General features: G+C 38.5%; 1 protein-coding gene across 6 annotated transcripts in view; it reads left to right on the forward strand.

Moving 5' to 3' along the window:
• LOC126281230 (elongation of very long chain fatty acids protein 4-like) overlaps positions 1–25,676 on the forward strand; it is a 47,337-nt gene that overhangs the window by 9,703 nt on the left and 11,958 nt on the right. For all 6 annotated transcript variants that reach the window (XM_049979999.1, XM_049980001.1, XM_049979998.1 and 3 more), the window contains exon 5: positions 14,927–15,098. In XM_049979999.1, the coding sequence (XP_049835956.1) occupies positions 14,927–15,098 (172 nt within the window). The remainder of the gene's footprint in view (positions 1–14,926; positions 15,099–25,676) is intronic.

The raw sequence follows: 25,676 nt of genomic DNA on the forward strand, positions 1-25,676 counted from the left end.
TATTCTGAGGTTGTCCTTCAGTGAACTGAAAATGCATAAGCAGCTAGCATTCTTGAATGAAATTCTCACTCTACAGTGGAGTGTGCGCTTCGCAGGAGAGCTTCTGTGTAGTTTGGAAGGTAGGAGATGAGGTACGGGGTGTGAGTTGTGCTTGGGTAGCTCAATTGGTAGAGCACTTGCCCATGATAGGCAAAGGTCCTGAGTTTGAGTCTTGGTCCAGCACACAGTTTTAATCTGCCAGGAAGTTTCAGCTAACATTCTTATTTTAACTATGTAATGGATCTGAACTCTATATCAGACCATTGTTATTCTTACCAGCTGAGACATCTAGTTCCATTCTGGAAACCAGTTTTAGCCAGTCAAAAAGTTTCTTAAAAGTGTATGCTCCAGTTCAGAGTGAAAGATTGATTCCTATAATGCTGTGATATCTTTGTCTTCAAATGACTAGATAGTTTGTCTGTCTCTAGAAGAAAAGGCGTTTAGCACTTCATGTACACCTCCTTCAGTTAGTAATTCATCCATCATGTTCCATGGGTCCCATCAAGAGGGAGAACCTTCTGGGATGTAAAAGAAACCAAGTTTCATATTAACAAAAGGCAAGCAAATCATAGATATTTAATCCATGTATTGTGTTAGCAAGAGGTCTTAACTATTCCTGTACTGCTCAATACTGTTTATGCATATTCCAGCTAAATTTAATCTAGTAAATTAGAGAGAAATCTGCTACACTGAAAGATGTTGCCTATATCTTATTGACAGCTTACAGAACTTATCAACCCTTGAACCTAATTGTGCAGATAACAAGTAGGAGTAGCTCATGATATATGTTAGATGGGAAGTTGTTGAATACTTTTGTACCAGAGTACATCACTCTACTCTAAACCCTAGACAAGGAGGCAAACATGAAAATTATTTTTGTGTCTTATATTGTGGTTATGTAGATCACAGTTCAGCTAAAACTGATTTTTCAAGCAACAGTTCAGATTACTCATGCTGCTTGTTCCTACCTTAATCAGATTGTATCATTATAACAAATGATATGGATAAAGTAATCACTTTTTATTCAGGATTGGTATAGTAAGGCAGTCTTAACCTCCTCAATACGGAAACCTAGTCATCTATTACATTATTAAGATGACTATATGTCTGGCTGGGTTAAATAGAGTTTAATGTGGCACTGCCATGAATAAATCAATACTTGCCCGTTTTGAATGATTACCAGTGTTGCAAATATCCCATTGCTCCAATATATAGTCTTAATCATCAAACCTATAAAAAAGTTCTTTAAGTTGTGCTATTCACTTTTAAGCACATGTCATGACATATTTTGGTCTTATAACTCTTGACTAAAATTTCTCAAATTATATTTGAAAATATAAAACTACTGCTTTTTATTTTTTATGCCATGTCGAGAAATCTCAGTACACCAGTTGCCAGCGGCATAGACACGAAGATCACACAAAGAACTTCCAGTGATGTAGCTCTAAAAGGACCTGATATCTGTAGAAGCACATTCTCCTGCCTGCATCTCATTGTAGTTCTGTATGTTTGCAGCAAAGTTTATGTGTCCATTTGCTTGTCACAAAGCATGTAATGGATCAGTGACTGTACAGTAGTATATTCTCACATGTATTAGTGGGAGCCTATAATCTGTATTTTTTATTCTTCCCAGTTTTTGTAATTCTATTTAGCCTTCTCTGCTGTAGTTTGTATGTGGGTCTTGAAAGAGAGTCCTTCTTCAATCATAATTCTCGGTTATCTAGTCATCTGTTTTCACTCTGTGCTTCTGTTTGCAAGTTTCATCAATAGACTTTTTAAGGAGTCTACCTCTAAATAGGAGGCAAAGTATTTTGTTTGGGGCAATCATTTGTTTATTTTGTGTACAGTAGTTGTTCACATGTTGCTTTTTTCCCTTGAGTTGTGCTCAAGAGTCTGCCAAAAATGTTACCAACAGGTTGTTGGTATATGCTAAGATTCCAGTGGTTCAGTTATGGTTCTCCATGTGATGTAAAAGGGTTTGTATTGCTAGATCCCGGTGGATAGGCTGCCCACAAATCAGTTCTAGTGGGCATCCAGTAGTTAGTCTTTTGACCACTTTCTGGTTGCCTGCTCACCACCCAGCAACGCAACAGGCTGTGGCACAGGGTGGCCAGACTCACGGCTTCCTAAAGTGCATAAACATCAAAGGCTCCAGGAGGTTGTCAAAGGTGACTGTGATGTCTATCATTATGGCTGTTACATATTTCTGATCTCTGTTTTCTATTTTACAGAGTGCTTGGTTTAACACTTCATCAAATGACTTGTTTTTTTTTTTCCTGAAATCAATATTGGTGTGAGATAAGTCCCGTTAGCTCCCTGTGTAACTTAATCTGTCACACCAAAGGTGTTCTTGGACCTTTGCAAGTGAGCTCGGAAGCAAACTGACCAGTATGATTTTGTATTGGTTAAGTCTTTATCTGTGCCCTTCTTAATAACTACAGTGTTTTCTATTTTCCGCACTGTTGCTATTCTCTCCAGTCACTGAGTCTTGTTCAGGTTCCCCATTAGGAATGAGGCAATGAGTAGTTCAATGTGTTGTAGGACTTCCACATGGACACCATCAGGTCCACAGGCTTTTTTCCCCCTTATTCTTGTTATTACTTACACAACCTCCTCTTGTGGAAAGGACAATTGCAACTTCTGTTCTGTAGTTACATTCTGGTGCTGCTCACAAGTTAATGTGAATCTGTAGATCTGTGTTTTGATCCTCAGTTGTTACAGTCCTCTCCACCTGTGCTCTCATGTGCCATTATTTTGTCTCAGTGTTGACAAGATCAGAGGGATTATGATTGTTTCCATTAAAATTTTGTAAGCTAATCATTAAATGTATTCTTGTAATTGTTTTTGTGTAAAGTTGTCCCAATTATGTTCTTTTGTCTGGAAAATGGCAGTTCTGTATCTATTCTTCATCTCTCTATATCTGTAGTCCTACTAGTATTTTGTCACTGTTTGCTTATTTGTAGTATTTTCTAATTTTATGTTGTTTTTTTTTCCCTTAGCTTTGTGAGCTCATGTAAATATGGGACTGAGCTCATGTAACTATGGGAATTTTTAATATTGTTTTGGTTTATTGTTTGTGTGTGGTATTGCTGATTTTTTTGCCATCTCTATCAGTTCTGTCAATGCAAGGATTTTGTAATCCACATTTCATATTATGTTTTGTAGAGGACAAACAGGTATGATTGACAGTGTAAAAATCTCTCTGCAACATTGTGGATCCTGGGTTTTATTGTAATCACATTATGATCACTTTGTGTGTAGCTTTTGAAAATGATCCAGTCTCCTATTTGTGTCAGGGCTTTATTATTTATGACAGAGATATCTGTGTTACTTTGAAGTCCTGGGTCTCCTTAAAAGGTATGTGGCTGCTCCTCCTTGTTAATAATGTGTAACCTCTGTGTAGTGTGTCATTTACTCTTCCAACTGTATCATCAGTAGTGTTGGAGTGTCATAACACCAATTTACTACAGGCTTTTGTGTCTTGTGTATTGTAGAGTGCTCCTAATGCAATGTACATTTGGTTCAGTATTATCAGAGGACTGTGCATAGAGAAAGATGCAGTGACTCAGTTTGTATCTACCCATGAGATATCTGTTTTTACTGTGTGCTTGGCATGGTGGCAACCTATATTGCCTTCCACAGTTTATTTATTTAGTACTATTATGGCAGGCATTGGCATTTGGTCATCGTTAATTATTACTATTTATGGAAGAATGCATCTGAGTTGAGCATCTTTGGAGTATTGTTCTTGGAAGAAAATTATGTCCACACTGAGTTCTGTCACAACTTCAATTCTGCACTTACTAGCTTACTTATTACAGCATTATGCTGCATTATTTTATCAAGGGCATTTTGTTAAGACAGAGCTGCACAGCATTACGTTGGTGTAACTGATCAAAATTCTTCTGCAATATATTTTTGTACAAGATTCCTTATATATTTTGTCAAGCTTGAGTTGACAGGCCAACACATATGCACATTCGTCATTGGGTCACTTAGTTCTCATGCTTCTGTTGGTAGTTTTAATTCTCATAGTAGCATTCTTTCTGTTGTGTGATTGTTAAGATAACAGATTGTGTCACCTTGTGGATGTGCTAGTTGAACTACTGGCCTCTGGACAAGCAGTGATTATCATTTTTCTGTTAATAGTGAACTTGTGCTTGCCATAGGCCATGACTAGCTCCAGACAGAGACAACCTAAGTTTTGTCACAGAGAGAGTTCTGAATGAAGTAGTAGCCCCTTATTCATTTGGAAAATAACGTTCTTCCTCAATGCTGAAAGGATTGAGAATTTATCTAATTTAACAACATTTTTCATGTCACAAACCATATAAACTGTCATTAGTTTGTTTGTAAATGAGTAATGCTGTCTGCACTTCTTCTCAAAGCGATAAATTCCCAGTGTTTCTGTTTGCCAAATAATGTATAGGAAGCATTCTGTATGACCAGCCCTGGACACCATGCAACAAGCAACAGTTACAAGAGAATTGAACTTCCTGCAAATGATTATATGGCAATCCTCTATTTGTTTGATTGATTAGTGGCTCAAAAGGAAGCTAGCGGAGTTGATGCGACATAAATGTGCCTCAAAAATACCAAGGCAGCTTTTGCTGAAGTGCTGTAAATGCCATGGGCATTTTATCACTCTCATAACAGATGTTCTACAGTAATGGTAACAACTCCTGTCCAACTGATGAAAGAAACCAGTGTTAATGTTTGTCACGTGCCTTGTGAGCCTGTGACTGAGTGAGGTGGAACAGCGGCAAGACTATGAACTTGTATTTTGAAGGACATCAATTAAAATCCCCATAAAGTCATGTAAATGTAGGTTTTTGGTGATCTCTCCAAACTTTCTTGAGGTGAATGCTGAAATGGTTACTCTGAAAGGGCCCAACTGATTTCCTTCACCAATCCAAGCTCATACTGTGTCTCTAATGACATTGTCGATGTGACATTAAACCCTAATATTCCTTCCTGTTTGTGAGCTTGAAAGTTAAAAGCCCTGCATGGTGTCTAAGAGAGAATTGACAGTGTAGTACACTAAAAGAGTTGCTAGCAAACTATCATTTCATTGTTATGATAGTGGCATGTGTTGCTGCTGAACTGTCAGCAGTAGCATTATCCATTGTTGCTGTTGTTGCTGGACCTGTGCTGTATTATCATTTACTCTGTTGATACTGAAGCTGCTTTTGCTTCTGCTGCTATTGTTGTTGTATTTACCATTAATCATACTGCTGTTGTTGTTATAAAAACTTCAGCAGTTCTGTGGTGGCTGAATCTTCCTGTACATTAAACAGTTTCAGACTTACCATGTCATATCCCAAAAATGATTGAATTAATTGAAAAGATCCTTTTTTCCATTTATTATCAAAGTATCCCACTCAGCAATAAATGTTTCTAATAAGCTTTGTATGGCTCTGATTTTGCTAAGTATAAACTTTGAAGAAGTAGACTGGCAAACCACCATTTCACCTATCCTGGCTGATACCTTCTCCTTTCTTTTCCTCATGGAATATTTCTTGAATTTCATGCAAGTTTTTCTGTTTAAGAGGTGTAAGCTCACATTTTGTAAGTGTAAATCCAAGCAGTATTGCAGTTTTCATTTCTTGTGAACAGTGTTCTACATGGCTCACTCTGAAGCATCAGTGTCCATTGGTGCCAAATCAGGAGGTTAGCAAGTTCCTTATCAAGGATTATGTCTGTTTTTATAATTTACTTATTCAGATAGTCTTGCTTGGGTGGGTAGGATGGGTGCATGCTGTGTGCAGATGCAGGAGGAGCTGGCCACAGTTCACGGACAGTTGAATGCTGATTCTGGCCCAAGATGCTGGAGTTGGGGGCCATGTGTGTGTTTGTGTGTGTGTGTGTGTGTGTGTGTGTCAAAAGATACATGTGAGTGTCTTTTAATCATGCCTGTCTGCAACTAGATGTGTCTTCTTTACAGTAAGTAGCAATTTATCTTTTCCTACATTGTTGATAGACCTACCTAGTGCTTCCATTGTTTGATTCTGGCTATGGTAAGTCACCTTCAGGCTGCTGCCTCAGGGTGTAGTGGTGGCAGAGAATCTGGCATGTTGCATGGGGCACCTCAGGTCTCAGTTGTTTTGCCCATGGGCTCTACTGCTGAGGCACCTCCTAGTGTATGCAACGTGGTGGATCCACCCTCACAGCAGAATGAGTGATAAGTAGTAACACATTTGCATCACTCATGGCAGAAGACCAATGTGGATACTTGCTGTCTGGCCTTGCCCACTGCCCCTGTCAGTGAACAGGTGGCCACTCCTTCAGCAGGGTCTGAGTAGGCACAAGGGGAGGGAGGGGGGGGGGGGGGGATGTTTACTAGTTACCGAGAGCTCCAACATCAGGCGCAACATGGAGCACCTTAGGCAGCTATCATTCAGGACTGGAAAGAAGCCCAATGTGCACTTGGTATGTCTGCCACAGGACATCATCCGCAATGTAGAGCTGGCCTAAGCTGCAGCTGTCTAGTGTGCAGGATGCAGTCGTCTGCAAGTTGTGGCTCACATTGTCACCAACGATGCCTGTTGTATAGGTTCTGAGACCATCCTCAGTTCATAAAGGAAGTTGGCAGAAGTAGTGAAGGCTATTGGTCTCATACACAGAATAAAAACAGACCTCACAATCTGCAGTGTTGGTCCCAGAGTTGATTAGTGTCCTTTAGTTTGCAGCTAGTGAAGGATCTCAACTCAAGGATTCATTGACTCTGTGACAGTCTTGGCTGCAGACTTCTAGACCTGCATTATTGATTGGGGATTTGTAGGACACTCTTTGATAAGACAGGGGTGCACTACACAAAAAAGCAGTTACTTGGGTAACAGAATACTTGTGAAGTGCTCATGAGGGTTTTTTAGGCTAGGTGGTAGTTTGAGTTTCTCTGATGAACATTCACCAGTTGATAGGCAGCAAGGGAAGTCAGACAACATTCAGAGTAAAGATACTTTGTCAAAATTTTATCAGTAAATTGTCGAAGTATTCATAACAAAGTGCCCAAATTTTGTGACCTCTAGGAAATTTCTCATGCTCAGATTATGATTGGGACCAAGGGCTAGCTGAAACCTGAAGAGGAAAGCTCTGAGGTATTTAGTGAGTAAAGGAACATGTATCAGAAAGACAGATCAGAGGCCACAGGAGGGAAATGTTCAGTGCAGTTGACAAAAATATTGCCTCAACTAAGGTCAAAGTTGAGTGTAACAGCGAATTTTAAGAAAAGTGGTACAGTTTGGAAAAGTCACCCAAAACCCCAGGTCAGGGTGGACTTACCAGATGGGATGAGAAGGAAAGATTGATTCTTGCCGACTGCACTGGATGAGATTTGGAAACCTGAGAGTTTAAAGGTGGAAGACCTTCCATTTTCCAAACTGTACCCCTATTCCTAAACTTCTCCAGTCTTTTTCATCCCTCTTCCCCATGAACTCTTCTGCTGGAAGAAGGAGCCATTGGCTCAGAAGGATGGTTGAAGTCTGTGTGTGTGTGTGTGTGTGTGTGTGTGTGTGTGTGTGTGTGTGTGTGTGTGTGTGTGTGTGTGTGTGTGTGTGTGTGTTTTCTCCTACTGCCAATTGGTTATCTGTCCAATTACATTGAGTATAGACTCAGATGTCTATGATTGATTCATTGCAAAGGGTAGTTTGGGAGCCCACAGGCAATGGAAATATCTTAAATCTTGTAGCTACAAATAGGCCAGATGTCGTCGATAACATCAGTATAGAAACAGGGATTAGCAATCATGATGTAATTACAGCAACTATGACTACAAAAACTGATAAATCAGTTAAACAGGCTAGGAGAGGGTTTCTGCTAGGAAGAACAGATAAGTAGTTATTAGCATCTCACTTAGACAGTGAATTGACATCACTTAGTTCCGATAAGATGAATGTAGAGAAATTATGGGTAAAGTTTGAGCAGATAGTAAATCATGCCCTGGAAAATTATGTTCCTATTAAGTGGATTAAGGATGAGAAAGACCCACCATGATTTAATAACAAGATTCAGAAAATGCTGAGGAAGCAGAGGCTGTTGCACTCTTGGTTCAAAAGAGAATGTGGAAATGATGACAAGCAAAGGTTAATAGAGATTTGTTCATCTTTGAAAAGTTCTATGCATGAAACATACAACTACTACCACTGTCATACCTCAGCAAAAGGTCTGGCAGAGAACTCAAGAAAATTCTGGTCTTATGTAAAATTGCTAAGTGGGTCTAAGGCTTCCATCCAGTCACTTGTTGACCAGTCTAGTGTGACAGTTGCAGATAGCGAAATAAAAACATAAATTTTAAATTTCATGTTCAAGAAATTATTCATACAGTAGAATTGAACAAACATACCATTATTTGAGCATCGAACAGACTCTTGTATGGATGACACAGTAATAAGCATCACTGACATAGAGAAACAAACCGAAAGAGTTGAAAGTGTATAGCTCATCTTGTCAAAATGGAACCCAATTCCCCTTTTCAAAGTGTACTCTATGAATTTGGCCCTTGACCTAGTTTGCATTTATCGTGAAGCTATCACCCAGCACAACATCCCAAGCAATTGGAAAAAAATACAGGTGACTCCTATGTATAAGAAGGGCAAAAGAACGGACCCACAATATTATAGGCCAATATCCCTGCTGCAGAATCCTTGAATGTATTCTCAGTTTGAATAAAATAAATTTTCTTGGGACCATGAACTGTATGTCTGCAAACCAGCATGGTTTTAGAAAGCATCAGTTACGCTAAACTCAGTTTGCCCTTTTCTCACATGATATACTGCAAACTAGGGATGAAGGGCAACAGGCAGAGTCCGTATTTCTAGACTTCTGGAAACCATTTGACACAGTGCCTCAATGCAGGCTAATAAAGAAGGTATGGGCATATGGACTATCTGGTGTCACCACCAGACATCATACTTGCTAGGTGGTAGCCCTTAAATCGGCCGCAGTCCGTTAGTATACATCGGACCCGCGTGTCGCCACTATCTGTGATTGCAGACTGAGTGCTGCCCCATGGCAGGTCTAGTCTAGAGAGACTCCTTAGCACTCGCCCAGCTGTACAGCTGACTTTGCTAGCAATGGTTCACTGTCTACATACGCTCTCATTTGCAGAGATGACAGTTTAGCATAGCCTTCAGCTACTTCATTTGCTATGACCTAGCAAGGCATTATATACAGTTACTATAATGCCTATCTTCAAGAATGTATTCTGAACAGATAATATTGTGAATCATGTACCATCAAGAGTGACGTTCATCATTAATGGATTAGAGTTGAGTATCAAACTAATTATGTCCGCTTTCTGAATTCTCATTCCTTCTCATGTTCCAGACCTCACGTCAGTATAGTTCTTCCCTCCTCACGCTAGACTGCTTGAGCTAAAACGCATGCATTTCAGCCTCCACTCATAAACCGATGTTGGCTCTTCTGCTAACACAAAAGAATAGGTTCACAGATATGTGAATGGCTCAAAGAATTCTTAAGCAACAGAACCCATTATATTGTCCTTGGCTGTGAGTGTTCATGAGAGACAAGGGTATCACCAGGAGTGCCCCAAGGAAGTGTGACAGGTCTGCCATTATTCTCTATGTACATAAATGATTTGGCAGACAGGGTGGGCAGCAAGATGTGGTTGTTTGCTGATGATGCTATGGTGTATGGTAAGGTGCCAAAGTTGAGCAACTGTAGGAGGATACAAGATGTCTTAGACAAAATTTCTAATCAGTGTGGTCAATGGCAGCTATCTCTGAATATTGAAAAACGTAACTTACATGTGAATGAGTAGGTAAAATGAACCTGTAATGTTCAGATACAGCATTAGTAGTCCTGCTTGACACTGTTGTGTTGTTTAAATATTTGGGTGTAACATTGCAAAGCAATATGAAATGGAACAAACATGTGAGAATTGCGGCAGGTAAGAGAATTGTGGCAGGTAAGGTGAATGGTCAGCTTCAGTTTACTGAAGTTATTATGGGAAAGCGTAGTACATCTGTAAAGGAGAGCACATATAGGACACTAGTGCAACCTGTTCTTGAGTACTGCTCAAGTGTTTGGGATCCATTCCAGCTTGGATTAAAGGAAGACCCTGAAGCAATTTAGAGGCAGACTGCTATATTTGTTACTGGTGTAGGTTCAAATAAGACACAAGTATTACAGAGGTGCTTCGGGAACTCAGATGGGGATCTCTGGGGAGAAGGCAATATTCTTTTCGAGGGGCACTATTGAGAAAATTTAGAGAACTGGCATTTGAAGCCAGCTGCAGAATGATTCTACTGCCTCCAACATATGTTGTGTTTAAGGACCACAAAGATAAGATACAAGAAATTAGGGTTCATATGGAGGCATATAGACAGTTGTTTTGCCCTTGTTCTATTTCAGTAGAACAGGAAGGTAAATGACTAGTAGCAGTATAAGGTATCCTCCACCATGCACCATATGATTGATTGCACAGTATCTATGTAGACGTGTATCATTTCACCATTATCACAGTGGCAGTTGTTGTTGAAGAAGCATCAGCTGTAGCAGGATTCATTGTTGCTATACCTGTGCAGTATTATCTGTTACTCTGATGCTGTTGAAGCTGCAGCTGTTTTTGCTGCTATTGTTGTATTTGCTGTCATTGTTACTGCTGCTATTGTTATAAAACTTTCAGCAGTTCCACAATGGCTGAATCTTTCCTGATAGAAAACAGTTTCAAATTTATCACACCATATCTCAAAAACCATGGATTCATTGAAATGCATTTTTTCCATTTATTACCAAAGTATCCCACTCAGCAGTAAATGTTTCTAATAAGTTTTGTATCACACTGCATTTGTTAAGTATAAACATTGAAAAAGACCTTTGCTCCTCCCCTCCCCTCCCCTCCCCTCTCTAATATATAGCTCATAACAAATATCTCCCACAGAACTTAAGTAAAAACGGCAAAATTCACTACGGTACAGGCTTATATAGTTTCTGAAAGTATCTTTAAAAAATCTTTTCCAGTTTTCATTAATGTCTGAGTTACATTTCTTTTTGAGATAGGTGAAAGTTTGGCATTTGGAAAGGTTTGCTACTTCAGAATTGGCAGATACAATATTTTGCACAGTGAAGGTGGCAAAACCTTGGGAGCCGGCAATGCCAATACAGCTAACACTGGTGTATTGTTAGTGAGAGCAGTCCAGCCCACTCATTGTCAAACACCAACTAATTTAAATAGGACTATAGACACAAAGCATTTGTAGCCATTGATAGTTATTTCTGTGACCTGTTTTAACACCCCTGGTAAACAATTTATATTGCCCAAGAGTGGAACAAAGCCACTTACTGCAACCCTACATTTTTTTTTTTTTTTTTTTTTTTTTTTTTTTTTTTTTTTTTTTTTTTTTTTTTTTGCTACATGTACCTAACTGCAGTCGTATGTACCTTTAAATTGCAACTGCCCCAGTGTTATTTTATTTGAAACAGGTGGTAGAAATCTGTCCCCACTGAATGAAAAGTTTGAGCAGAACAAAATCTGATCAACCGTGGTGTGCTGCAGGACTCAGTAGGTACAGTATTGTGACCCCCTTCTCTCTCTTGACTTTATAAATGATCTCACTCTCAATCTGCCTGATGCTCCTCTAGTTGTGTTTGCTGATCATACAAATTTGTTGTTCCATGGCACATGAATTCACCGAAGAAGAACTAGGCTCACTGATGGAATTAGCAGCCTACTGTCCTGGCTCTTCAAAAAGATCATTATTGATTACTAGCAAACACGCACACATGTTATGCTGTCTGTCCAGACAACAGTCAACCCACACATTGCCAGTAGAACTAGAAGACACTAAAACTGAGCAACTGTCAATTCTCTAAATTCTTGGGTGGATAGGCTGATAATTCTTTGCAGTGGGATGCACACAGAGAGAAACTGCTAAATAAATGAAGCAGCCTTTGCTAAGCTTCCAGAAGTTTTGGTCAATCCTGTGACATTAATACAATGAAAACAGCATACTATGGTTTAGCCCATTCACAACTTCCATGTGGCCTACCTTTTTGTGTGGCACCAACAGAAAAGTGTTCTTAGTGCAAAAAAAGATCATAAAAATCGTTAAAGGTGTATCTTCATGAACAACAGTCAAACCAGTTGTTCAGGAACTAAACATATTGCCAGCTCCCTGCATCTGTATTACAGTAGCTCTCTGTCTTATTCAGAAAAATTTATACCTCTTTGAAACACAATAAAATTAATGGATATAATAAAAGAACTACTGGAGACAGTCATGTAACAGTTCAAGGAGTGGGCAGATGCTGTACTGCTGAAGCAAGAAACATGAGAAGGTTACTCTACAACAAACTACCCTTTACCATAAGAAAGAAGAAAAGCACAGTCAGGAAAAATGTTAAAGCTCTACTTAGCAAAAATATTTTCTACTCTGTTGATGAGTATGTGAAGAGAAATGGGAACTGCACTAGTCAGTGGCATAAATGGGGGAGAGTCTATACCTAAGTACTTGTATCTCATATGAGTACCTTTATTTTTGCTGTCCTGTACATTTTCTTATGCTGAGATCTTTTACTTTTTATATGTACTTCAAGTATTTCTTACACTTATTTGTAACAGTGACGTACCTTTTAGTGTAAATGCTGCTTAATAGTGTTTTACAGTTAGTGGCTTTCATTTATTTGTATTATTAAGACCTTAAATATTTGATTAGCTGACAAAATTTTCTTCTGTTTTAATGTGACCAATTTTATAAGAAAGGTATGAAACATTTTTGTGTGTTTATTTTCTCTAATGTATCCTGTGTAAAGTGTTTACATGATATTGTCGTATATCTTTTATGTTTTGTATATCGAAAGAAGCATGAGACTAAACAATAACAGCCAAATAAATAAATTTCTGATGTCCCCAGTGTCATGGGACCTTAAGATTTTTAACTGTTAAGTATAAAAATACAATAGTGAAAATCTAGTCAACTAATCCAGTAATCATTTGTTTCCATTGCTCACCTTGTACTAGATATTAAAAATGTTCCACTCTTTTTCGGCACATAGCTTGTAATTCAGTTGGACTCAGAATATTGTAATAAACAAAGTGGAACACAGTGTGCTTTCTTCTGTTTCTTCTTCTTCTTTCACTTCATCCCCTTTGGAGCCTAATGAATCAGCCATTTCTTTATATGTTGTTCCTTTTTTATGCTCAGTATTTCTTCACTCTCTCTCACCTCCTCCTCCTGCTCCTCCTCTCCTCTTCTGAGGTAATGGGTTTTGACTTTATAAATTTGTCTTGGAACTTGAACTTGGATCTTTTTTTAGTATGGTACTTATCTGCATTGTTCTATGGAGTAATGACTTTTCTGTAATTTTTAATTCTCTAAGGTCTTTGTAATTTCTGTAAACCATTTAGGTTTTGTTATGTGGTTATGGAAGAAATTCAAAATTAATTTAGTTAATCTGTTAGAGTCCATTCTGGAAAGATGTCCATAAAAATTTAGTCTCATTTGCTTGCATAGAATGACTTTTTCAGTTGTTTTGTAGAGTGTTTCATCCTTTATGTATACTATTTTATCATCCTGATATTTTTTCCTGTGTATTTCTTAAAATTTTTCTTTCTTTGAGTTCCAATTGTTCTATCTGGCCTATGTGATTCATGGTTAGTGTTTCTGCTGCATACAATACTTCTTGATCATTGTTTGGCAATGGTTAGTTTTGGACCCCCATGAAAGGGATTTCTTGTTGTAATCTGTTTTCTCAATTGGAAGGCCAATTCAAGTTCGTTTTTCATGGATTATATTGTCCTACATTCTGTTGCTTTCCAACAGATCCATACCCCCAGATATTTATATTCTTTACCATTTTTATTTTCTATTCTTAGACTTCAGGGTATTTATTTGTTTTTTTAATTACTATGATTTTAATTTTTTCAAAGGAAATCTTAAGACCTACTTTACATGCTTGTTTCTCTAGTTCAAAGATTTATTCCTTTGCTTCCTCCATTGTTTTAGCAAGCAGGGCCAGATCATCTGCAAATGCACTGCAGTTGATTTTGAGATTCTTCTTTTTTCAGCTCAGTCTTATTCCACTCTTTATATTTTTGTTTCATTCTCTGATTGCTTTCTGAAGTACACAACTGAACAATAATGTGGAAATTATATCTCCTTGTTTAATCCTTTTTTTTAAATTTCGAATGGGTTTGGTACTTCATCACATGTATTTTACTTTTGAAAATGTATTTCTAACAGTGGATTTTGTTATGTTGGTTGTTTTCTTTACCAAACCCAGTTCTTTCATTTGCTGATATTAGAGATTCTCTATCAATCGAATCAAACATCATCTTGAAATCAATGATGGAAACTATGTCTGCCTTTGTTCTTTATTTTTTATACGCCATAATGTTTCTGAGTTTCAGTATTTGTTCAGAGTATCATCTACCCTTTCTGAACCGTCCCTTGTATCCCCCCGCCCCCACACCCACCCCGCCAAAAAAAAAAAAAAAAAAAAAAAAAAAAAAAAAAAAAAAAAAAAAAAAAAAAAACCTTTTTTGTGAGGAGTGTGGATGAGAGCTGTTCTTCACTCTACTGACATTTGCCTATTATAGAGTAAATATTATTCTCATAATTATGAACAAATAAGGTTCATTGCAGTTATCTTTAATTCTGATACACTGCTTAAATGTATCTCGGTTTTCAAGAAAAAGGAAAATTAAGTGAAACATTATGTATTTATGTAGAACATGGTACTTTGATAATGTGTGTCTGTAGATTTTAAAATACTGGGATCACTATTTTGTCAAAAAGTAGTATAATTTAAACTGCTGCCATGTATTGTGTTACCATCTTTATGTGACAAAATGTTGTTTTTCTATTATTATTATTATTATTATTATTATTTTACTTAGTTATATAACTGTTTACTCACCTTCTTCCAGATAGCAAATGCAGTGTGGTGGTACTACATTTCAAAACTGCTTGAATTCTGTGACACATTCTTTTTCATTTTGAGAAAGAAGGACAACCAACTGACCTTTCTACATGTGTACCATCACTCTACCATGTTTTCTCTGTGGTGGATAGGCATTAAGTGGGTGCCTAGTGGTTCAAGTAAGTATTTAAAAACAACAGTTATTAACTGTAATCTTTTTACAAGGCTAAATTTATGGGGGATACTTCATGAGTGTACCAAGAGTCACCCTGCCTCTTCCCAGGTCTTTTGAACTTTGTAAAGTACGCACAATATAAAATTTATCTGTGTGCACTCATGTATTTCCCTGACACTTCAATTGATTTAAATACAATCTACCCATTGCCAAGCCTATGCATCAGATATATATTTTATTTATATATTTCCTCCAATGTGGCCAGCAGATAGTTACATAACTTGTAACAGTGTATTCTTTGGAGCCACGCAGATGCCATAGAATTGTGTCAACACAGTGGAGTTGCTGGCATTGTTTATAATGCAGGTACACTGCTTCAGCTACAGGTGGCTGGACAGTTAAGTTCTGTTAACTTCAGTTTCAAATTAGTCTGTACCCTTAACTGAAAATTTGTGTGATTATGTTCATAATTTTATCAAACTAAAATTCAAATTAGTATACTACTGAATTATGAGACAGAATTGGTGGTCAGTATTGTCTTCAGGTGGCAAAATGTGTAGAACAGCCAATGGATGCATATAAAAGCATAAGTGACACACCACCAAGACCTTGAAACAAATAAATGCTTTGTTGGGAAGGAGGAGGGATATGTCCAGGAAGATAAGAAGGAAGGTCATACCACTCACACTGTAGGGTGAGTGAAACAGGAATGAAGATGGACAAAAGATGAAAGGGGAGGCATCAGAGACACTAAGTAAAACATGGCACACTGATAAGCACTGGGCCAGCTTCACTTCAAAGATGATAAAGACAGAGTGAGAAATAAAGATAGGTTATAGAAAAGAGAGATGAATAATGTAAGTAAGAATTAGGACAGCAAAAAGATTCATAATAAAAAATACATTTAATTAAAAAATAACGAAAAGAAGAGAGGATGGCATCCAGGAAGATATTAGAGTGCAAATTGCAAGGATATATGGGAGGGCAAGTTCCCATGTCCATAGACCAGGGAAGCCAGGCTGTAAGGAGGGCCCACAGGCATCCATAGCAAAAATATCTGCTCCATCATCAAACCCTTCAGCACATAATTGAACACCTCTCCAAGACTTTCCTTTCTGCAACTACACAGATTTTATTCATAAACAAATCTTTCAGGCATTATCCTCCTGTCACTCCTCCACTAATAGTTTCCACTTCTACAAAACTCAGAAGCACTCCCATTATCACCTAGTATCACCCAAGGCCTTGAATGCCTTAATACTTTTCTCCACCAACACTATGACTTTCTCAAGTCAATTCTGCAGTGAGATCTTTTCTTTCTGATATCCTCCACACAGCACTCACTGCCACCTACCATTGTCCTCCTAACTTGTGTAACATGCTAGTCAAACCTAAAGACATTATACATTCCGCAAGGTTCCTGCTTGTGCAACTTGATCTGTGTAAAATCTGTCCCTTGCACCAACCCGTTACCAACTACTCCAGCTACACCACTGGTAAATCATACCTGGCCTCAGTTGCCTGAGACTGCAGTTCTGTGTTTGAGCTGCTTTTATGTGAATGTGTATGTGTGTGTTTGTCATCTAATTGTGATGAAGGCCTTACTGGCCAAAAGCTATATTTGTGACAGTCCTTTTGTTGTGCCTATCTGTGACCCAACATATCCGCTGTATGGTGAGTAGCAACTTTCCTTTTCACAATATTGTTACATTCCATCCTTGATTTTCCATTGTTTGATACAATGTCGAAGGTAGAGCAATTTGTGAAATCATGCATGTTGCTTATTACCTAACTTGTGTCCACTGCATAGTATTTTATATAAGTGTCAGTGAACCAACACCACTCATTCCTTAAAGAATCAAAATTTCCATGTACAGAACAGATACGAATGTCTGATTACTTTACAAATGAGTTAAAGTGTTAAATATTTGACATTAAATATGTAACTGATGAAGTTTTGAAAAGCTTGGAAATTATGTTTAAAGTTTTTTGGAAGTCACTAAGTGCCCTCATTATCAAACACTGGACAAATATAATCTGGACTCCATTTTAAGGAAAAACTAGTTTTTCACACATCTCAATGTTTACGGCATCACAACTCCTGAGCTGCATATCATATAATGATATAATTTTGAAGGTACATTCGGTGATATATGTGGATACTTTCTGCAAAATGTATTATAAATATACTTAGTAGTGAAGAAGTAATAAATTAAAATAATATGCCTGATGCTCAAGTTTTATCACATGAGCAACAAAAATGTAGTAAATCATAAACTATTTTCCCTTTTGGCATTTTGTGGGGGATGTCAGTGGGAAAAATTTCATAAAGTATGCAGTTAATGTAAGGTATGTTGGAAGTCACCAACTGCTCTTCACATATACTGGATGAATATAGTCTGGGTAATTCGTGCACCATGAGTTACACTGTCTAAACTCATAGACACAGTTTCTGACTAATACTTGTTTTGCTGTGCTAAATTTTTAATATAAGATCTTACATAATAAATAGAGTACGATAGCATTTTAAATTCAATAATTGATTACAAGAAATAATGAAAATTAAATTTTGTTGACTCTGGAAGCCATTAGACAGGCATCCTGCAACTGGGACCACGCTGTGGGCTAATCATTTAATAAGATAGATGGCCACCACCAAACTGGCTGAGTGCATGGATGGGTGTGGAAGAACTGTCCACCGTGGGGACATTCAGTACACAGTTGTTGAAAATGCTTACACCATGACTTAAGGGACCTGAGTGTCTGCTACACCACACAGGCTGCTTGGATTCTCCCACCAGGTGCTTGACAATGGTCGTGCTGAGTTGGAGACATTGGTTACCATCAGATCCCTGGAGTTAAGCACCTGTACAGGTGATTGTTTGGGTACACGGCTTGCTGTTGACAATGTTTCCTTTACATTTATGTCCCAGGGGGCAGGAGTGGTGGTGACATGAAATCCCTGATCACCAGTTTTTGTGCCAATGGCCTGGATTAAATTCCAAACCTCTTTGCACAGTTTCATGAAATGAGGGCACATGACACTGTCGGTGGTTTTCCATTTATCAGGTGGGGGCTCCAAGGCATCCTTGGTGTTTGAGAAGAGCAGGCTGTCAGCTGGCACCAGGTTTCACCCTCTCCCTTCTCTCATCATCTTCAAAATGAGTGTGAGACTACACTCCACACTACACACACATTACAGTAACCTACACTTAACAGGATACACTTACCCACAAAACTCTCATACTTTATGAAGGAAAGGCGCCGGCAGGTGTGAAAGACAGGAAAAAAACTTTCCAGTTCAGTGGCTGATCTGCCTTTTAGTGTCCCCCAGCCATTCATGCCATACCAGTTTACTTTCCTTTACTTTACCCCAATACTTACTCCTCTGAACTCCAGAGATGTTAACTTGCCCTCAACTATATTATATAATGACTCTCTTTATCTGACCTTATTCTTAATTGCACTGTCATCTCTTCCTTCTTATCTATCTTTGTCTCTCACTGTGTCCTTATCATCTCTGGATTATGATATTTTTTATTTATTTAATTTACACGTCAAATTCTGTAGGACCAAATTGAGGATCAAATCTCCAAGGTCATGGAACATGCCAGCACATTAAATTACAACATAAAAGTTATAACAGATAAAAATAAATGTTTATGAACCTGAAAATAGTCAAGCCATAAGTTTAAGTAAATGCAATCAACAATACAACAAGAATCAGCATAATTTTTCTAGGAACTCCTCGACAGAATAGAAGGAGTGACCCATGAGGAAACTCTTCAGTTTCAATTTGAAAGGACATGGATTACTGGTAAGATTTTTGAATTTGAGTGGTAGCTTATTGAAAATGGATGCAGTAGTATAATGCACACCTTTCTGCACAAGGGTTAAGGAAGTCTGATCCAAATGCAGGTGTGATTTCTGCTGAGTATTAACTGAGTGAAAGCTACTTATTCTTGGGAATAAGCTAATATCATTAACAAGAAATGACAGTAAGGAATATATCTATTGGGAGGCCAGTATCAAAATATCCAGACTTGTGAACAGAGGTTGACAAGAGGTTCATGAACTTACACCACTTATTGCCCAAACCGCCCATTTCTAAGCCAAAAATATCCTTTAGAATAGGAAGAGTTACCCCAAAATATAATACCATACAACATAAGCAAATGAAAATAAGCAAAGTAACTAATTTTCATGTTGAATGATCACTCACTTTAGATACCATTCGAACAGTGAAAATGGCAGCATTAAGTCTTTGAACAAATCCTGAATGTGGGCTTTCCACGATAGCTTACTGTCTATCTGAACATGTAGAAATGAACTATTCAGTTTCACTAATCATATGCCCAGTCTGTGAAATTAAAACGTCAGGTTTTGTTGAATTGTGTGTTAGAAACTGTAAAAACTGAGTCTTACTGTGATTTAATGTTAGTTTATTTTCTACAAGCCATGAACTTAGGCAATGAACCACACTATTAGAAACAGAACCAATGTTGCACACAACATCCTTTACTATCAAGCTAATGTCATCTGCAAACAGAAATATTTTAGAGTTACCCGTAATACTAGAGGGCATATCATTTATATAAATAAGCAACAGGAGTGGCCCTAACATTGGTCCCTGGTGCACCCCCCATTTGACAGTATCCCACTCAGACCCCACATCACAGCCATTCTCAACATTGTCTGTTGAAGAGGTCAACCAATTGTGAGCCAATCCCAGTATTCCGTAATGGTCCAACTTCTGGAGCAGTATTTTGTGATCAGCACACTCAAATGCCTTCATTAAATCAAAAAATATGCCTAGCATTCGAAACATTTTGTTTAACCCATCCAGTACCTCACAGAGAAAAGAGAATATAGTATTTTCAGTTGTTAAATGATTTCTAATGCCGAACTGTATATTTAATAACAAATTGTGTGATATAAAATGATCAATTATCCTTCCATACACAGCCTTTTCAGTAACTTTAGCAAACACTGATGGCATAGATATAGGTCTAAAATTATTTACATCATCCCTCTGTCCCTTTTTATAAAGCAGCTTTACTACTGAGTACTTTAATCATTCAGGAAACTGGCCATTCCTAAAGGAAAAATTACAAATATGGCTAAATACAGGACTAAAATGCACATCAACAGTACTTTAATATTCTGCTAGGCACTCCATCATAACCATGAGAGTCCTTAGTCTTCAGTGATTTAATTATTGACCCAATCTCCCTCGTGTCTGTATCACAGATGTGTGTTTCAGACATCAGTCTCGGAAAGGCATTTGCCAAGAAAGTTAGATGATTTCATGTAGAAACTAAAATGTTTTTTTAGTTCACCAGCAATGCTCAGAAAATGATTGTTAAATACTGTACATATATATCTGATTTACCAGTAACATAAATATTTTTACTGCAAACTAACCTTATATTGTTGAGCTTGGGCTGCTGATAAGTCACTTCCTTCAGAACTGACCATATGGTTTTAATATTAGCCTGTGAATGATGATCATTATTATTATCATATGGCATAAAAAAACATATATATGTGCATAAATAATGAATTTATGGGTTAATGTATAAATTTCACAGCCAGATCACAGCACTGAGTGTCTTTCATTCAAGTCTTTCAGACCAGGAGTTGGAGTTCTCTACAACACATATTTTTGTCTATTCACCAACACCACAGGCACATGAAGGTCTTTCATAATATTCTCACTTCTTCAGGATTTGGCACATCTCCCTTTTCCTGTTTGGTCACAGTTGTCTTGACCATTCATGGTGGAGAAGCTCAAACGTTACAATCTTCACAGTTTGGTGTCGAATTTGGTGGGCATTCTGACAAGGATGATCATTCCAGCATTCCTCCCATTTCTCAATTACATAAAAAATCACCTGTAACCCAAAGATCTACACATGGGGGTTTGTGTAACTTCAGACATATAGAGGGAGTATTCTGGAAAGCCCTACTTAGAAATGAATACTTTTCTGACTAAATATTCTTAATAATTTGCACAGTGCCTGCTTTCCATCTCAGATGCAGAGGGAGGAAACAGGCAACCATTGAGTGAGTGTAAATAAATCTGACATTGCCAGTAATGGTCCTCATGACCTCATTCACACATCCATCAATCTGAGCTGTTGTGTACTGTTTTCCCATGGAGGGGCACTATATTCAGCAGCTAAGTATACAAGAGAAACTGCAGCATTGCATTTGCTCTGCAGCTGTGGAGTAGATTTTCTCTTAAGCAAAGTTTCTTTGACATGCTCACACGTTCCTGGTTAAGTGACAGTGTCTGATCAAGGGTGATATCTAAATATTTAGGGACATATTTGCAGGAAACTTTGATTTCATCAAATAACACGTTACTTCTCATGTACCTCTTTATAAAGATGGAATGCTGTAACTTTTGTTTTCCAGAGTGTGGTTGGAGTCTTCATTTGCAAAAGTACTCATTCAGTATGTTGAAGTCACTTGAGTGTGCTTTCACAATGTTCAATATCTTTGTTATGGCATATTAAACCTCCAACTGTACTAATTTTCCAATTTTTCTGTTTAAAATTGAGGACCAATTTTATCTGATGATTAAAATAGTTCTAAGAATTATATCAAAGGAATGTAGCAAAAAAACAAAAACTGAATGTAGAAATTATTTTTAATTGAGATTTAACATGTGAAAATCACGATCAACACTATAAACATGGGGGAAACATATTGCTAATTTATCCTTGTGTGGTGTATCTTGAACCAAGGTCCCATACACAATCCCACATTGCAATTTTCACTCCAGGCTATTGTTTCTTTTTGTATTTTTTCATGTCACCATTTTTTCTGGAACAACATATGCTGTATCTACTATGAAGTTTCTTTTTATTGGATCAGGAGGTATACGGGATATGAAGTCCTTTCTGTCAGTTTTATTTAACTGGATAGATAAAACATCTACTCACCAAGCATCAGCAGAACACACACATAAAAGACTGTTGTAATTGGCAAACTCTGAGAGCCAGTGGCTCCTTCTTCAGGCAGAAGGGTTGAAGGGGAAGGAAGAATGGTGAAGGAAAAGGACTGGAGAGGTCTAGGCAAAGGAGTGGATTCTGAAAAAGTCACCCAGAACTGCAGGTCAGGGGAGACTTACCGTATGGCACGAGAAAGATAGACTGATTGTTGGAGACTTCATCGAATGGAATTTGAAAACCTGAGAGCTTATAGGTGGAAGACAGGGTAATATGCAGACATCATTCACGAGTTAATAAGAGTGAAAAGCAAAGTGGATTGTATGTAACAGAGGTGGGAGAGGGGCAGTGAATACTAGATGGGACACACAATCAAAGATGTAGAAAACTAAAACGGAATGCGGCAAAGAGTAGTTACAGTGAGGAAATGCTGAGATGGAAGAAATTAATGTAAATTAAGGCCAAGTGGGTGGCGAGAACCAAGGACACATTGTAGCACTAGTTGCCACCTGCAGAGTTATGAGAAACTGGTGCATGGGGGAAGAATCTAAATGGCGCATGTGGTGAAACAGGGGCCGTGGTCACAAATGTCATGCTGTAGAGCATGCTCTGCAACAGGCAAGTTACCAGGATACATCCTCTATCATTCCCATTCATCCTAATTGATGTCAATGTGGGATAGCTGTTTACATAATAGTTGGAATATACGTGTCATTTCACAGGTGACTCTCCCTTTGATAGTATGTGCTTTACCAGTTACAGGGCTATTATAGGTGATGGTAGGTGGGTGCATAGTGCAAGTCTTGCAGTGGGGATGGTCATAGGGGTAGGAGAAAAAAGGGTAGGGAGATGTCAGCAAATCTGACATTGAATCCTGCCTTGAACAGTTCAGATCACAATCCCAATTTGATCCACAACCACTACCTCAAAACCATCCCTTACAAGCCTTCCAAGAATTCTTCACATCCTGCATAGCTTCATACCCTTCCTCAGGTCCCCGCAGCATGACCCTAGCCTGTCCTCTGCAGAACTCCATGCTCTACATTCCCTAAAAGCTGATGATTCCATCTGTATCCTCCCAGCAGACAAACGATTGACCACTTTAGTACTTGACTGAAAGAGTATGTCAGTGGAGGACTACACCAGCTGTCTGACACATCTACATACAGCATATGTCATCAAGACCCCATCCCTGTGATTCAAACTGACCCACAGTCCCTCCTCAAAACCTCAGGCCCCTCACAAGGACTAACACCTCAATCCATAGAACTTCTTACCCCACCCAAACCATGCACCTCCACCTTTTACCTTCTTCCTAAGATCTACAAACCCAATCATCCTGGCCATCCTATAGTTGCTGGCTTAAAGCACCCACCGAATGTATATCTGCCTCAGTTGATCAACACCTGTAACCCACGATACAAAGACTCCCCTCCTACATCAAAGATACCAACCATTTCCTAGATTGTCTGAAATCTGTGCCTGTCCCACTCCTGCCACACAACATGCTTGTCACCATTGATGCCACTTCCCTGTGTATCAGCATCCCACACATACATGGCCTGTCTGCTGCTGAACATTTCCTCAGTCAGTGCCCACCTGATTCCAAACCTATGACATCCTTCCTACTCACCTTAATCACCTTTATGCTTACCAACAGCAACCACTGAGGGGCAGACATACAAACAGATCAAGAATACAGCCATGGGAACCAGGATGGCTCCTTCCTATGCCAATGTTTTCATGGATTGCTTGGAGGAGGCTTTCCTGGGACCCATAACTCATCAGCCCCTGGTTTGATTTAGATACATTGATGACATCTTAACCATATGGACTCATGGTGAGGCTGATGTGCTGAAATTCCTAGAATCTCTGAATACCTTCTCCCAATTACATTTCACATGGTCCTATTCCAAATCCCATGCCACTTTCCTTGATGTTGATGACATTCTCGCTGAATGCCAGCTACTCACTTCTGTCCACATTAAACCTACCAACAAACAACAGTACTTACATTTTGACAGTTGCCATCCTTTCCATGTCAAACATTCCCTCCTGTACAGCCTTGGCATCCAAGGAAAATGTATTTGTTCAGGTGCAGACTCTTCATAGCAGTACACAACCATTCTCATCTCAGACATCACTGCACATAATTACCCCACCAGCCCAGTTAAAAAGCAGATTTCCTGGGCCATCACATCCAATCCGGGTAGTGCTAATCCCTCCACAAAACAATTTCAGAGCACACCATTGGTGACTCTGTATTATCCTGGTCTGGAATGTGTTAATCAGCTACTTCAACATGGTCATGACTTCCTAAAATCATGCCTTGTAATGAGATCCATTCTGTCTGAAATTTTGCCCACCACACCTAGAATAGCTTTCCACCACCCTCCCAATCTCTGCAATATTCTTGTCAGACCCTATGCTCCTTCTGCACCTTACTCCTTATCCTATGGCTCCTAATACTGTGATCATCCCCATTGAAAGACCTGCCCTATGCACCCTCCTACCACCACCTATAATAGAGTTGTAACTGGCAAAACATATACTGCCAAAGGGAGAGCCACCTGTGAGACACATCATATACCAGCTATTATGTAAACACTGTTTGGCCTTCTACATTGGAATGACTATCACCAAATTATCAACTGCAATATGCTGTTGCAGAGTATGCTCTACAATATGACTTTCATGACCTCGGTGCCTATTTCACCAAACACGCCATCTGGATTCATCCCCAGACACCAGTTTCTCAGAACTCCACAGGTGGGAGCTAGTGCCAACTACCTACCTGGCCTGAATTTACACTAATTTCGTCTGTCTCAGCATTTCTTCACTGTAACTACTCCTTGCTTCACTCTGTTCTAGCTTTAAGCATCTTTCATTGTGTTTCCTGTCTATTTTTCACCACTCCATCCCACCTCTATTACATACAATGCACTTAGCTTTTCACTCTTAATAACTCATTCATGATGTTTAAGCTGTAATCTCTGTCTCATATTACCCTGACTTTCACCTTTAATCTCTCATGTTTTCATATCTCATCTGATGCAGTCCCCAATGATCAGTCTTTCCTTCTCATCCCGTACGATAAGTCTCCCCTTACCTGCAGTTGGGTCACTTTCCCAAAATTTATCCCTTTCCCTAGACCTCTCCAGTCCTTTTCCTTTACCCTTCTTCCTTCCCCTTATACCCTTCTGCCTAAAGAAGGAGCCACTGGCTCTGAAAGCTTGCCAATTACATCACTCTTTTATGTGTGTGTGTTCTTCCACCACTTGGTAAGTTTTTGTCTCTACAATTAAATAATTTTGTCAATAATTGATTGTTTGTAAGTTTTGTTGTACTTGTATCTCACCGTACATCTTGAGGTAATGCTTGCACATTTTACTCAAAAAATGTTTCAATTACATCCCTTCTTAATTTCAAAAATATATTTTTTTGTGTTTTTGTGGAATATAGTAAATGTTTTGAATAGAGATCAGTCAATAAAATGCTGAAATACTTTCTGGTAATATTTATTCTGCTGTTTCTGCATAGTCTCATAATAAGAAATTCTTGATCAGACCATTGTATCATTATAGTCTCTCATCCCCTGAGATTTTGTTATTCCTTCACCAGTTTTT

This window comes from Schistocerca gregaria, chromosome 7 (assembly GCF_023897955.1).
Source record: "Schistocerca gregaria isolate iqSchGreg1 chromosome 7, iqSchGreg1.2, whole genome shotgun sequence".
Lineage (NCBI taxonomy): Eukaryota > Metazoa > Arthropoda > Insecta > Orthoptera > Acrididae > Schistocerca > Schistocerca gregaria.